General features: G+C 37.2%; 1 protein-coding gene across 1 annotated transcript in view; it reads left to right on the top strand.

Annotated features, from left to right (window-relative positions):
- The window catches only part of HHIP (hedgehog interacting protein), a 72,113-nt gene that overhangs the window by 41,840 nt on the left and 15,026 nt on the right, over positions 1–15,247 (top strand). The window contains exons 5-8 of the mRNA XM_074903869.1: positions 10,629–10,780; positions 11,214–11,387; positions 12,748–12,891; positions 13,765–13,886. Of these exons, the coding sequence (XP_074759970.1) occupies positions 10,629–10,780; positions 11,214–11,387; positions 12,748–12,891; positions 13,765–13,886 (592 nt within the window). The remainder of the gene's footprint in view (positions 1–10,628; positions 10,781–11,213; positions 11,388–12,747; positions 12,892–13,764; positions 13,887–15,247) is intronic.

The following is a 15,247-nucleotide window of genomic DNA, read 5'->3' as shown; positions in this document are numbered from 1 at the left end:
CTGATACAAGCCAGGATGCCATTGACCTTCTTGGCCACCTGGGCACACTGCCAGCTCATATTCAAGTGGCTGTTCACCAACACTCCCAGGTTCTTTTTTGCTGGACAGCTTTCCAGCCACTCCTCCCCAAGCCTGTAGTGTTGCAGGGGGTTGTTGTGACGCAAGTGCAGGACCCAGCACTGAGCCTTGTTGAACCTCATACAATTGGCCATGGCCCATCGCTCCAGCCTGTCCAGATCCCTCTGTAGCCCCTTCCTACCCTCGAGCAGATCAATACTCCTGCCCAACTTGGTGTTGTCTGCAAACTTAATGAGGGTGCACTCAATTCCCTCAACCAGATCATTGATAAAGACATTAAACAGAACTGGCCCCAGTACTGAGCCCTGGGAACACCATTTGTGACTGACCACCAATTCACCACCACTCTTTGGGCCCAGTCATTCAGCCAGTTTTTTACCAAGCAAAGAGTGTGTGCACCAGATTAAGTTCTACTTGGGCTTTGGTCCTTCTAATTTTCTCCCTGCATGACCTCACAATGTCCTTATAGTCCTTTTGAGTTGCCTGCCCCTTCTTCCAAAGGTCATAAATTCTCCTTTTTATCCCTAGTTCCAGCCAAATCTCTCTGTTCAGCTAGGCTGATCTTCCCTACCAGTTTGTCTTTCAGCACACGGGGACAGGTAGCTCCTGCACCTTTAAGATTTCCTTCTTGAAGAATGTCCAGTCTTCTTGGAATCCTTTGCCCTTCAGGACAGCCTCCCAAGGGACTCTGTCAACCAGGATTCTAAACAGGCCAAAGTCTGCCCTCCGGAAGTCCAAGGTAGCAGTTCTGCTGACCTGCTCCTTACTTCTCCAAGAATCAAAACCTATCATTTCATGATCGCTGTGCCCAAGATGGCCTCCAACCATCACATCACCCACAAGTCCTTCTCTGTTCACAAACAGCAGCTCCAGCAGGACACCTTTCCTAGTTGGCTCACTCACCAGCTGTGTCAGGAAGTTCTCTTCCACACACTCCAGGAACCTCCTGGACTGTTTCCTCTCTGCTGTACTGTACTTCCAGCAGACATCTGGTAAGTTGAAGTCCCCCACGAGAACAAGGGTGAGTGATCGTGAGACTTCTCCCAGCTGCTTAGAGAATATTTCATTTGCCTCTTCATCCTGGTTGGGTGATATATAACAGACTCCCACCATGATATCTGCCCTCTTGGAATTTCCCCTGATTTTTACCCATAAACACCCAACCCTACCATCACCATCATTAGGCTCTAGACTACCAAAACACTCCCGAGCATACAGGGCTACCCCACTGCCCCTCCTTCCATGCCTATCCCTTCTGAAGAGTTTATAGCCAACCATTGCAGCACTCCAGTTGTACAAGTCATCCCACCATGCTTCCCTGATGGCAACTGTGTCATAGTTTTCCTGCTGCACAATGACTTCCAGCTCCCCCTGTTTGTGGCCCATGCTGCATGTATTGGTGTAGATGCACTTCCGTTGGGCTATTGATCCCGCCACCCTTCTGAGGGGAGAAGCCCTAATACCTATGTGACCATTCTCAGGTGCTTCTGTGGTTTCAAACATCAATAACCCTTGAGTCTTTGCTGCCACATGGATCCCCATGCCCTACCCTCACTGAGACAGCAGACCGAAGGATCTCACTAGCACACTGTCCCTCAAACATTGGCATGTCACCACCAGGCTTATCTCTAATGAGCCTGGTTTTATCCCTTTCCATCTTCAAATCTAGTTTAAAGCTCTTTCAATGAGCCCTGCTAACTTCTGCACTAAGATCCTTTTCTCCCTTTGAGATAGGTGTACCTTGTCTGTCACCAACAGGCCTGGTGTCATGTAGAGCAACCCATCATCAAAAAAAACCAAAATTCTGCTGGTGACACGAAGCTCAGAGCCAGGTCTTGATGTTCCTCCTGTTTCTTCTCTCATCATTCCCTGCAGCTGGAAGGATAGAGTAGAACACTACTTGTGCTCCTTATTCTTTAACCAGTCGACCTGACTCAGTCTCTCAGACTTCCTGTTGCAACTTCATCTCTGTCTACCTGAAATAATGGAGGGTACCAGGGTAGGGAGTTTTCACATCACAACCCAGGCCCCAGGGAGGCAGTAGAATTCCCTAAGAAGAGGGTCCAGTCAGCATATTGGGCCTTCTGTTCCATTTGAAGGGAGTCTGCTATGATAATGATGCATCTTTTCTTTTTTCTTTCTGGAAGCAGTTTTACACAAGGCATAGGTTGACTTAACGTCGGTGACATCTCCATGCTAGATGAGCCATTGTCCTTGTTATTGTTTGGTTCCACTTACGTATGACTCAAGCTCGAAATCTGCTGAAGTGAACACCACCTTCAGTGAACAAAAGTACCTTTGTCTTTTACAGTGAAGATTAGCATAATTTTGATAAGTCACTGAACTCACTCTTCTCTTAAAACAGTGACAGAGCCAGGCTCATAGAGGCTTCAGTTTAATCCAGTTCATGTTGCAAACTTGAATGATCACCATAGTAATGCTTGGGGAAAAACACAAATGGTGTGGACTGAATGAAGTGCCTCAAGTCCTTTATTACCTTCTGGCAAAAGGCATCCTGTTTAAGGTGTGCATTTATTTCTTTTTTTGCAAGATGCAGACTGCTAGCAACTTACTTTCATCACTTGCTGAGCAAGTTTTAATATCCATTAGCATACAGACAACAGTAGAGACATGGGGACCAATCTAAGTGGAAATCTGTAGGTTTTTTCCTTCAAGCTGGGTGTGGTTTGTTGCTTTCTCCCCCTGCCCCACAATATTTAAATACATAGCTCATGTCAATGTAACATTTGCCTTGCAACCAAAAAAAGCAAGTATCTGTTTTAATAGACAACAGTTCATTACTGAGAGCCAAAGGAGAAAGGCAGAATTGTTTGTGAGACAGAGTAATGTCATCAGGGCATCTTTCCATTTGCATCTCTCTTTTTTGAAACTAGTTATTTTTTAATGCCTACAATTAGACAGATCAACATTTCTGGTTTTAATTTAATGCAGAGAGTATGATAATTACTGTTGTTCTGTTCTGAATTACATCCCTAAATTTCCATATAAAGTGGTCACGGTAAAACAGCATGAATTTGTTTTCAATTATCGGAGTATAGAATTTGTTGTAGGTTGGTTCATTTTACATAAGCACTGTCAAATTTGCTATGTGTCACCATACATCCTCTTTTTTTTCCCTCAGCACAAAAAAAAAAAAAAAAAAAAAAAGTCTTACAGTTCATTTGAAAGTGCTGTAGACTTTTTGTGGACATTTATGAAAAGTCTTAATTTAGCAGCCCAGAGAGATATTTGCACCACAGTAAGATTTTTATTTTTTCCATAGCGTATTTTTATCTTTAGCAATGAGAAAAGCAGGAGTGATTGGCTAAAGTGTCATGCAGTATAAAAGCAACTTATACATTGAATTATAATTCTTATACCTCTCTGTCATTAGACCTGTATTTTAATCAAAAAGAAAAATTTTATGAAACATGCCACTGAAAAATAAAGATGTTTTATATATATAAGTGAAGGAATGAAAGCATGAGAAAACCAGAGTAAATGTCTGAGAGGACCACAATTAGTGTTGGTAGAAAGTAAATCACTCATAAGATTAATTTGTATTGTTTGTGTGTTTACAGATGAATACTGCTAGATAGCATTAAAATAGGGTCTAAGTTAAAAAAGAAATCATTCTTGATTGGAAGAGGTTAAGTCATGGTTTTGGTGAATGAAAATGGGATTATTAGTCTCTTGTCATCATGTCATCTGTTTGTGAATGTTAATGTAATGTAGTCTATTCTTTTTTGGGGTATCATCTGAGCCAATTTTATTGGACTGCCCACTGAAAGAGAGTTGTAAAATTTGCCTTTATCACAGAAGTGGGATGAAAAGGTGGGTAAAGCATAAAAGCAACAGAAAGAAGGAGAAAAAATACAAAGGTCATCAAGTCTATTCTCCGTACTAATGAAGGATTTTCATGGTCAGTAAATTTCTTAACACTTACTGCAATCTTGTTCACTTGAGGGAAGCTTCCTCGCTTTCCTAGTAGGCTAATTCTACAAAACAATAGACTCAGACCAATGTAGCTGAAAAGCTGTCAGGAGAAGACAGTCTATAGTGGAAGAATGAATGCTGAAAAGTATAGGAGAGCGGATATGTCAAATAAATAAATAAATATCAGAAAGTGGAGGCATGCCAGGGAAATAAGAAGGAACATGCTTATTTTTTACCTTCCCTTAGTGGCCTCCGCTGGTGAACCACTCATTGAATTGCTGGTGGAATGTAAAGCTTCCTTGAAAATAAATCCAGCTGGGGACAGAGGTGGAATCACCACCTGTGTTCCCAGAGGATAAATGCTGCTTACATCTCAAGAGGCCTCTGTGGTGCAGGAAAGTGTGTAATTCACACCTTCCTGAGCCAGCTTTACTGAATGAAATAATCATCTGGTCTTTATTTGAATCTCCCTCTTCCGGGACTGATTTCCACTGTCTTCTGTTATTCCAATTCTCCTAAAGTAGTGTAGTACATAAAGTTTCGCAGTCCAGATGCAGACCTCACATGGGCTCATGGCCACCTCCTTGCAAGCACACTCACAGTCATATGTCACTCTGCCCAAAACCACTCAATTATTGGCTGGCTCTTGGCAGTCTCAAAGCTTTTAGCTGCTTCTAACCAATAATTGGGAGAGATGTCAAAGCAGGATTCATGTCTTACTAGAAGAGTGTGAAGGAGGCAAGCTGTGGGTTTGTGTTGGGTTGGTATCTGCATTTATAAGTTTCATATACTTTCTTTAGGAGAATGGGAAGAAAGAATTGTATTATCAGGGGATGAGGATTGTCATTTGGATTAAACTAAAGACTTGCCCAGCAGAACAACAAAATCTGGAGTCGAGGAATTAAAAAAAATAAGTACAGAGGACTAGGACCAGAAGTGAAAGGTCCTGCATTTAGTGACTGGTATCTTCAAAGGACTATGAAGTTAAGGAAAAGAAAAAATTATCAAGGCCACATCAAAATTTTGTCTTTGCTGCAACAGAAGAAGGAAAAAAGAATTAGGTTTCATGTTCCAGTGCAATCTTTAGATCTTAAACGATTTTTAATTCTTTGTGCTCAAGTTATGGTCACTCAAGAATTCTTTTGCTGGAAAACTATGCTGCATAATAAATATGAGTGTGTAATTGCTGTGAATAGGTACTCTGACTTCTCCCTAAGTGCAGAGAAGCCCCATTCAAAATCCATGCAGAACTGGTCTTATGAATCACCTTCTTAGTACCTTTTGATAGGTCTGACTTTTTGACTCACTGAGCACTAAAGGAGTAGGATGTAATTTCTTTATTGTGAGTTCAGTTGTCCTGTAAAGAAAATGAGCATTTAAATGTCACTGCAAACATCAGAGCAGACAACTTTGTGTCGGGTGCACTTTGGCCATCAATGATTTTCAGCCAAATCCTGCCCTGCAGCTAACTGAACAAAAACCACCTTCAATTTCAGTAAGATTTATGCTTAAATTCCAAGGAAGAGTATGGCCTTCTAAGTATTTTTCCTGTATAAATGTAATTGTAAAGCATTCCTGCATCTAAAGTTATATTTAAGTCAAGTATTAAAATAGTGCTTTTGTTAAAATCAGTAAAAAATATTGAAAATGTTCTTAAAAAATCCTTAGATGACTGAAAAGCCATCTATAAATGAGAAAAATAATGAACCTTTGCAGCACAACAGGAAAAAGGAAATGCTTGGGAGATAGGGTCTAGTATATATACTATACTGAGCCATGACATCAGTGTAAGTATTTTCCCTAAGGTAAATGTCTTATGTTACAAATTCTTCCCTTGCCAGAGGCCTCAGGCCCCACAGATGTTCGGATAGCAAAGCACATGAGTTCTCAACACCCAAGAGGTCTATAGGAGCTCTATTCCTACAACCATACCTATAGCCCAATCAATTTCTTCTTTTTCATCTTGTATTTGTTGTCCCCTTTCACCTGTCAGAGGCACCTACACCTTGTGTTTCTCAAATTAGTTGACGCAGCTTTTAAAGCAAGGCATGTCCTTGCAGCAGACCTTTTGCTGGCATCTATTTCTGCTGTAGTCAAGTTTCTATCCTGTGCTGGGGCCAAATTTCCAAAATATGTCAATTAAGCAAACACTTCCCACTGAGAAAAATACCTGACATTGATCTTCAGCCTTACAGAGAGATCCAGTAAAGAAAGGTTCAAATAAACTGAGATTCTTTTGGGATCTCCTAATTAAAAATCCCTTTCTGAAGGGTTCATATGGTATTGCCTGATAAGAGATTTTATGTTCCATGACCCCTTCGCCCATTTTTTTTACAAATAAAACTCCTTAAGATCAAACACATAGTAATGCATATTAGTTATGGCAGTTATTACATAGGAAATAAACTAAATTAAGAATGATCATACTACCTCAACAAGTTACCCAGCATTTGCTCTATAATAGATGAAAACAAATGATATAAAGACATTAGAGTTAATATTTTGCCACAAAGGACCACTGAGTATATATATTTAAGCATAACTCCTTTTAAAAAAGGTTGTTACTCATTTCCAACATGAGAGTGACATTGGCCAGATAAATACCTCTATTTTATGTGAGTGAATTGTAAAATCAATTTTAAAAGAAAATTCAGAATCTGCTACCTATATTGTTCACTATTAAGCCACACAGAGTAATGGAAATAAATGGTCATGTCTTCTTTTCCTTACTAAAATTAATTACTATTAAGGTTACATGATTAAGGGTCATGCTTACAATATGATCTATGTTAAATGAAATAGTTAACAGTACCAGTTAAGGCATTCCCATGTATTTCTCTATTTTTACTACAGGAAATAATACATATATTGACATAATGAAATGGTAGCATGTCTTAAAAATAACTACAGCATATGTTTCTGTATTACAGAAGAAGTATAATACCTTAATAATATAATAACATTTCTATATATAATGTCAGAGATACACCAGAGTATGTTTGGAAACATGTAGATTGAAAGTACAGAACACTTCTAAGGAGTCCTTATGCAAAAAGAGCATCTTTCTATAAAAATCCAGCATTCATGTGCAACAATTACTCCTCTTAGCATTAGAATACAAAGTGGATTGTGCTGTACAGTTATTTCTGATTTTTACAAGCATAAATATATTACAACAGATATTACAATGCAAAAAGAAATATTAAAAATATACTTCAGTTGAGAACTTACTGGTGTAATATACTTTCAGAACTGACATAATGTACCTAACCAACCACTTAAAAATGAAAAGTAAAGAAACACTTTAATGCATACAATTAATCTTTACTTGGCTTTGTACTGACTTAACATAATTCTGATTAAATTATTGTGATGCTTGTGGTCCTAAACTTGACCAAACTGGTTTTTAAAGCAATGTTTTTTCTTTCACAGCACTCCTTAACTGAAGGTTATAATCTGGCCCAAAGAAAATCAATTTTGAAACAAGTGTGGTATTGGTGCAAAACATACAATTACTGTGAGTAGAAGATAGGAGCATTCAAGCTAAATTGCTGCACAGGCAGACATTGGAAGTGTGAGCTTCCAGGCTTAGTTACGATAGAGATTTCACATTGGCCCCAGTCCACAGTATGTTTAGGTAATTAATACTCATGTCAGCCAACCATCATTCTTTGTCTTCAACAGACATCCCAATGGAATACAAAAATTTGTCTCATTCTTCTTGCCCTTCCTTATACAACTGACAAAAGTTAATGGTTATTCCATCAAATAGTGTAGTGCAGAACCTTATACAAGCTACTATGTCATCTACAGTTTGTTGGTGCTGGCTTCATTTAAGGGCAAACTTAGAAAGAAAAGATGTCAATAAGTTATTAAACTGCCAAGAGAAATATATAGATATTTGACACATGGTAACTACAAGACAAGACTATAAAGCCTGGGATGCTGGTTTCACAGTAGGCATCAAAAGTCTGTTGATAAAAAATAAAAGGAAGGATTACTTTTTAGGGAAAACCTGAAAATTTTACACTTGGTACATAATTATTCAGCTTGACAGTACCAAAATGACTGCTTGTAAGGGATTTTGCTGGATATCTCTCAAATTACCCCACAACATACAAGACATAACACTACAGAAAACTATATACTTTCTGGCACCACAAAGATCATTTCAAAAGCTGTGGAAATTGTGGCAGTGATCTAAATGGAAACAACATTTAGTGATAAAGCTGAAAGTACACATGAACAATTGTTTTCCAAAACCAGAAAAAAAAACAGTATGGAAAAACTCAGCTGGATTTCTAGTTGACCATAAGCCAACTAATGGCTCGATGCTGCACTGATTTCAGTATCTTAGAGCGATATTTCCAAAGTTTTTGTTAAGTGCACAAGTAAATAGACTTTTCAGAACAGTGTGTTTGGTTCACTTTGAAAAACAGAAAGCAGCATGAATTTTCAGAAAGCTATAGATACATTCTACAAACAACGAAAGTAATATATTACAGTCTAATAGAATCATGCAAGACAGCAATTAGTAGAAATATTGGCCTAATCCTATGAATACAACCCGCCACACTTAATTACCTTGCAGGTCCCATGTTTCATTCGTTTGTCAAATTCTTGCTTCATGTGTACTTCAAGCTCTTAATTTAATTTTCACCTGTTTACGGTTTCAACAACTTCACTTTCACACTGAGACTGCTCCCATGACATCAAGTGCTAAATAAAATCTTCCGCTTAGTAACAGAAAGATCTTTTCTTACTAATACTTTCAATAGCTCACCTTGAATGGCAGGCCTAGTGTGACTCACTGACATTCCTGGGCCCTTAAATGAGTTGAACTCATCTCTCAGGAGAAAAAAATAGGACTGTCTTTGTCTGGGCACAACAGATAGAATCATTCATCAGGAATCTTTGAAATATGCCTTACTGTTCCCAAAGCAACTGATTTGCCTCCCTTTGCTTCAGACTTTATCAGAGCAACTTGGTCAAAACTCTTAGAAACTCATACAATAGTATCTACCATCAGTTCAGACTCAGCTGCAGAATTATTTTTGGCTCATAAGGGAGAAAGACCTAGATTGCCAGTCCCTTCATCCGTGATGGCTGCAACTGATTTGGCAGCGCTAACTAGACTTTCAAAACTAACCTCTCTGATAACTCCCTGAAACTAAATTTTTCTAGCAAACAAACCAGCAAATTTTGGCTGCCTACAAATTAGCAGGATCCATATTTCATTGTACAAATCTCTTTGTATGGAAATTTCTCGACCTATTTAGGTCTCCATTTCTGACTCAGGTTTCTCTTTCGTGGTTGTGATTAAAAAGGAAGTATGGCAATCATGCTGAATTAAAATAAATTAAAGCTGTGCACTTTCCCAATTAGGTCTTTTGTGGGATGTCTTTCAACAGGAAGACAGGCCCATCCATCACTCCGAATTGCAAATACGTTTTAAAAGCTTCATTCTCTCTTATAATTTAAAATTTCATAATTAGTTATCATGGGTGTGGTTAGAGTTGCAAAACGTTGTCTCCTTATGGGTGCAGAGCTGGAGCACTTGAATCTACAACAGAAGTCACTGCTTTTGAAAGGCTGGCAAACCCCGAGTTAAACTTCAAAACAACTATCAGCTTGTGAATAATCACATATATGAATTTAAGTTGAATTTTTAATTAGGTACTCTGTTTACTTCTATGTCTCAGTTTCTCTCCCCTGTATTACCTCAAGAGCAACAAATGAATCAAAGTTTTATTTTTCATTTGTACAAATACAATTTTAGGCATAGCAATATTACAGACATTTTTAGAAGCCAAAGAGAAAATTGCCTTCTATTTCAGTACACAGGGTATTTGCATTGTCACAGTACATTAGATGGATTTGATGCTTAACATATAACTGTACTGATCTTTGTGGCAAACATAATAACAAAAGAAAGTTGTTCAGAAATTCTTCTATTTTTATTTTTAAAAATAACAAAAACCTTTCCATTGAAGGACCACATGTAAAACTATGGTTTCTCTGCACAGAGACCAAGGCTGCTTATTACCTACAGTATACTAGCTATGATGAACAGACCACCATAGTTGTGACAACTGATGTTGCTGCCTCCAGGGTAAAACAAAGGTTTACATATTACACAAGCAATTTAACTGTTTTCTAAACATATTGCCAAGACAGTGGGAGTTGGCAGCCAGCACTGTGTTTTAGGTTTTGGATACTTGGATTAGAAGTGACTGCTGATTATAGACCTTTTTATTTGTCTTCTACGAATTACAAGCAACCTAGTAACCCAGCAAAGAATCCTTCACAGCACTTAAACTTGTCTTCATGGCTTCCCAAAGATTACATACACAAATCACTCCACAAAAGTGGCGTAAGAGACTTGTGCATAGATAACTGCATAAGGCAATTGTCTTGTTCTAACTTTTAAAGACTTCCCCAAAGTGAAATGTTTTATAATCCTTTTTGTGCAGTAGTCAGGAAAGAAATAAAAGAGTTTGGGCAAAGATTATCCACAAGAAAGAAACTTTTTTTTTTTTGGGGGGGTTCCAGCTGAAACACAATAAAGAACATAATTAACTTCACAATTCTTTGTGTTTTTCATTTGACTGCAGGGAGGAGATGAAAGAGGACTGTTAAGCCTTGCATTCCATCCCAATTACAAGAAAAATGGAAAGCTGTATGTGTCTTATACCACCAACCAAGAACGGTGGGCTATTGGACCTCATGACCACATCCTTAGGGTCGTAGAATACACAGTATCCAGGTATCAGTAGAAGTCTAAAATTCACAAATTCTGTATTTCTCAACAACCTTTTCATTTTAGTGTTTCCCATTTCTAAAATGAACTATCAGATTTACAATGGGTATAGTGGGGCACTTGCAGAAAAATTATTGCTGATTTTATTTCAAACAGTAGTTTTGGAACACCAGTAAGTACACTGGTTTATTCTTTTTAAGACTTTTTTCAGTTACTCTGCCATTTTAAAATTATAATTATTTCCTACTTATTGCGTATAGGCAGCAAAATTTTTTTTGTGAATGCTGGAAAACTTAAATTTCTCAGAAATTATTGCCATTTTTCACCAAGTTACAATATCCACATCTTAAAGTATAATTTGAATGACTCAAGTTTATTTTTAAAGAGAAGAACAATAATAGTGAACTGTGAAAACTGTGTTCATATCTTTATATTGCAGGAAAAATCCACACCAAGTTGATATGAGAACAGCAAGAGTGTTTTTAGAAGTAGCAGAACTACACAGAAAACACCTAGGAGGACAGCTTCTGTTTGGCCCAGATGGTTACCTATACATTTTTCTTGGAGATGGCATGATCACTCTAGATGATATGGAGGAGATGGATGGTTTAAGGTACAAAAACTACCAATGAATAGATTTCTTTTATTATCTTCTGGTTTTGCACAGTATTTGGGGCCTGAATCAAAAATGATCAGAATTTGCTAGGACAAATCTTCCTTTACTACATAACCTAAATATTTTCCCTGCTTGGTTTTAGTAAACTGCTGATTTTCAGAAGTCTTACTGCTTAAATACATCTTGTAGCTGTGTGCTATCAAATCATTTAAATATTGGAGCCCTCATCAGTAAATGCAATTGTATTTAAGCACAGTTTAGACTTCTTTTTTCCAAACTATTATTCCATGAACAAGACAACTGTATTGAGCAAACATTCTAAAAAAGTGTCTACAAACACATACCAGAGTCAATAACAACACTCTATCACTTGGGAAAATATCTAGAGAGCATAGGAAGCAATCCTACTTCGGTTCTATCCATACAATTTTCTCAACCTGCTTTTTCCCTCTGTTTCATTATTTTCTGTAAGAGTTGCAACATTTGCCTTAATTTAGAGAAAGTGTCCACAGAGACCTAAAAGGAGTTGCCATGCACAAAGGCTTCTGGTTCATCAGAAGAGCAGGTGCTCCTGCCCTTTGCAGTGAGGATATGCTTAAAACCAAGGCCAGAGAGTAATTCCAATTTTAAATTAATGTAAAACAAGGGGAGACTGAAATGGATTCATGATGAAGATAGAAAGGAATCAATTTAAATATCACATTTTTCATTTTTCTGAAAAAAGTTTTGATGCTTTTCTACTCCTTACATTCTTGTCCTCCCTTCCTCCATCACAGTCATGAATGTAAGGCAAAACATTTCACTCTGTCCTTTTTCATGAAATAAGAAAGTTCTGATTCTTTAAAAAAAAACACCTTACACCCTCACATCTCCTTCAACCAATATATATTTTTTTAATTAATATATAATTAATCTTTAGATTGTATTGTGACTAGAAATCATTGAAATCAAGAGTAGCATCCTAAGTGTTAACGAAAAGCATTATGTGACTACATAGTGAATATATCTGCAGTTACTCTAGAGGAGATACAGTATAAAAGAGTTAAGAGCTGTATGTTTGAAGCCATAAAACAATACTGATGTATGCAAAGCTGTTCTTATTATCAAGTTGCTTCCCAACAGCATGGTCAGAGCCATTCTAGTGTGCACATAACAAGGCAACATATCGGCCAAACTGAATCTTTGACAGGTTCTGCTACTATTCTTTGGACTTGCATGTACCATAAAACCAATCTATATGTGATTATTCAGTAAAGTGGGTGGTTTATTTTGCTGGTTCACTGTAGTATTATATGGATTAAATCTACCAGTAAAATACTTTTTAAATCCAATTTATTTTATCCTTCAACTTTCTCAGTGATTTTACAGGTTCTGTATTGCGCCTTGACGTAAATACTGACCTGTGCAACGTCCCTTATTCCATACCACGGAGCAACCCACATTTTAATAGCACAAACCAACCTCCTGAGATTTTTGCACATGGACTCCACAATCCAGGCCGGTAAGTAAGTTTCAATTAAACTCAATTACTCTGGAGCAGATACTGTTTTCAACCAGAAGTCTTTCATAAATTGGGTAACAAAATTTTAATAACAAAGGCACTCATTAATTTTTTAAAACTTCCACTCCTCCACCTCCACACATATGTTACAGTTAGAAATAAATGTACATTGGCAAAGGGGAAGGAGAAGAGCAGGCACAACTATTACAAGTCGACTGAAATGACAGAAGCAAAGTACAGGATTTTTTGGCTTTAGTGAATAATAAAATCATTACTTTTATGAAAGAAGATAACTTAAAGCATAGAGTTGGTAAAACACAGCTGAGATGGGAATCTTGACTGAAAAAAAAGGAACGTGGAAAACAAATGAGAACATCTGGTGATATCTAAATAACAAGGAGGAGAACAATGCTTTATCTAAACAACACATAATTCAGCAAATTAGGTGGGTGGTAGTACTGAAGTGACATTTAGATTCATGGTTTGAAAAAATTCAGAGAGTCAGGTTGTTCAGATAAGTAGTTTATCCTTGGACATTTTAACAGTCCAAAATTCTTATAACATGTAAGTTAACTCATTTAGCTTGATTAAAGCACTATTCATTTCAGGTGCTATTGATCAAAGTACATTCTAGCACTAGGAAAAAATAGTTTTACTTCACATTATATAAAAAATGGTGCATGGATGGGAAAGGTGTATTATTTCTTGTATACAAATATGACGCACTTCTATTTTGGCTAGGCATGACGTGCTCAAATGAGTAGGCACACAGAGAAACACTAATCCTTCAAAATATGATGCATCATACTATTGATAATTATATACTATGAACTCATCTATCTCATGGATTTTCATATATTTTCTGTTCTACAGATGTGCTGTGGACCGCCACCCAACAGATGTAAACATCAATTTAACTATACTTTGCTCGGATTCAAATGGAAAGAACAGATCTTCAGCAAGAATCTTACAAATAATAAAGGGTAAAGACTATGGTAAGTTCCATCCAGGGTAAAGCTACTGGAAATAGTCAGTTTCTATGCCTATGGAAGAATAAATAAAAAGCCGAAGAAAATAGATAAAGGACTGTATAGCCATGATAGGTAATTTACAGCAAAGACAGGATAGGTAACCTACAAAAAGATAGAACTTATGGAAAGTATGGTACGAGCAGATAAAAAAATGCAAGACAAAACAAAATTTAAATGACTCAACATTGCTTTTGTTGGTGTAGAATATCATGTAAGACAGGCTTAAGAAATATGCCAGTTGCTAGTCCGTCAAAGATCTCACTTGCTGCATATGATAGTTCATAAAGAAAGGATTTTGGAATATCAGGAAGTGAGGAAAATGTATTCTTAGCCATTCACAGATACAGAATGGAATCCTCATGTAATGTGCCTCCTATAATGGAAAAAGTGAGATAAACAACAGGCCACAACCAAACAGGGAAACGACTGAGTTCTGTTTAAATGTTACTAAAAAGAAAAAGTTTAGAAAAATGCACTGTGCTACTACTTCAAAATAAATGACTAGATTAGATCGCAAAAAGATAAACTTACTCAATTAGGGACTTAACATTTTAAAGCGTTTCATATTCTCTTGAATCAGTATGATTGTCAGTCACAGTTTTAGTTTAATGTTTAACTCTGATACTCCTTAAGATCACTTGCTAGTTCAGGCAAGCCAGGTGACAGTTACTCTGAGCTATCATCTACCCTGGTTGACCATTTAGCAGTTTGTAAATTCAATGGTAAAAGGTGATAAATGCCAAAGGCACGTAAAGGCATCAGGAACTAGTCTATCTCCTGGAAAGTAGCATTTTTCTGGTTTTATTCATATCCCTAGTTCTCCCACCTGCACTTTTCTTAAAAGCAAAGCAGCTGTGCTGGCTAGTACAATAGTAGTGTAATGCAATTGTTCTACTTCAGTTATTGCATGTATTTTCTGTGTTCATTTTATAAAAGCCAAACCAAAGAATAATATTTGGTAAACGACTACTCCAATGGAATTTTGACTGCATCTTTACTGCAGAGTAAACTAAGCAGTATTGCATCTATCCATAACAGCTTGCCGATATGAATACTAGGCTGTGGGTCAATTGCTTCAATAGAAAGACCTCATCGTCCTTTTCTCCCACATAAAATTTCTGCTCTTACTCTTGTAGAATAATCTGGGAAATTCATTTATCAAATACTTGCAGATAGCCCTCTGACTAAAAAACCAAAAAAGCTCCTATAAAACAAAAAGGTCTACTGGCTGTGTCTTTAATTTAAAGTTATGCAGTTAGCATGTCAAGTTGAGCCTACTTTTTTGCTAAGCAAGTATTTAATTGCATGAACAGGAACATGTACAC

This window comes from Athene noctua, chromosome 4, assembly GCF_965140245.1.
Source record: "Athene noctua chromosome 4, bAthNoc1.hap1.1, whole genome shotgun sequence".
Lineage (NCBI taxonomy): Eukaryota > Metazoa > Chordata > Aves > Strigiformes > Strigidae > Athene > Athene noctua.
Note: the sequence above shows the minus strand (reverse complement) of the source record. Positions and strands in the feature narration are given on the sequence as shown.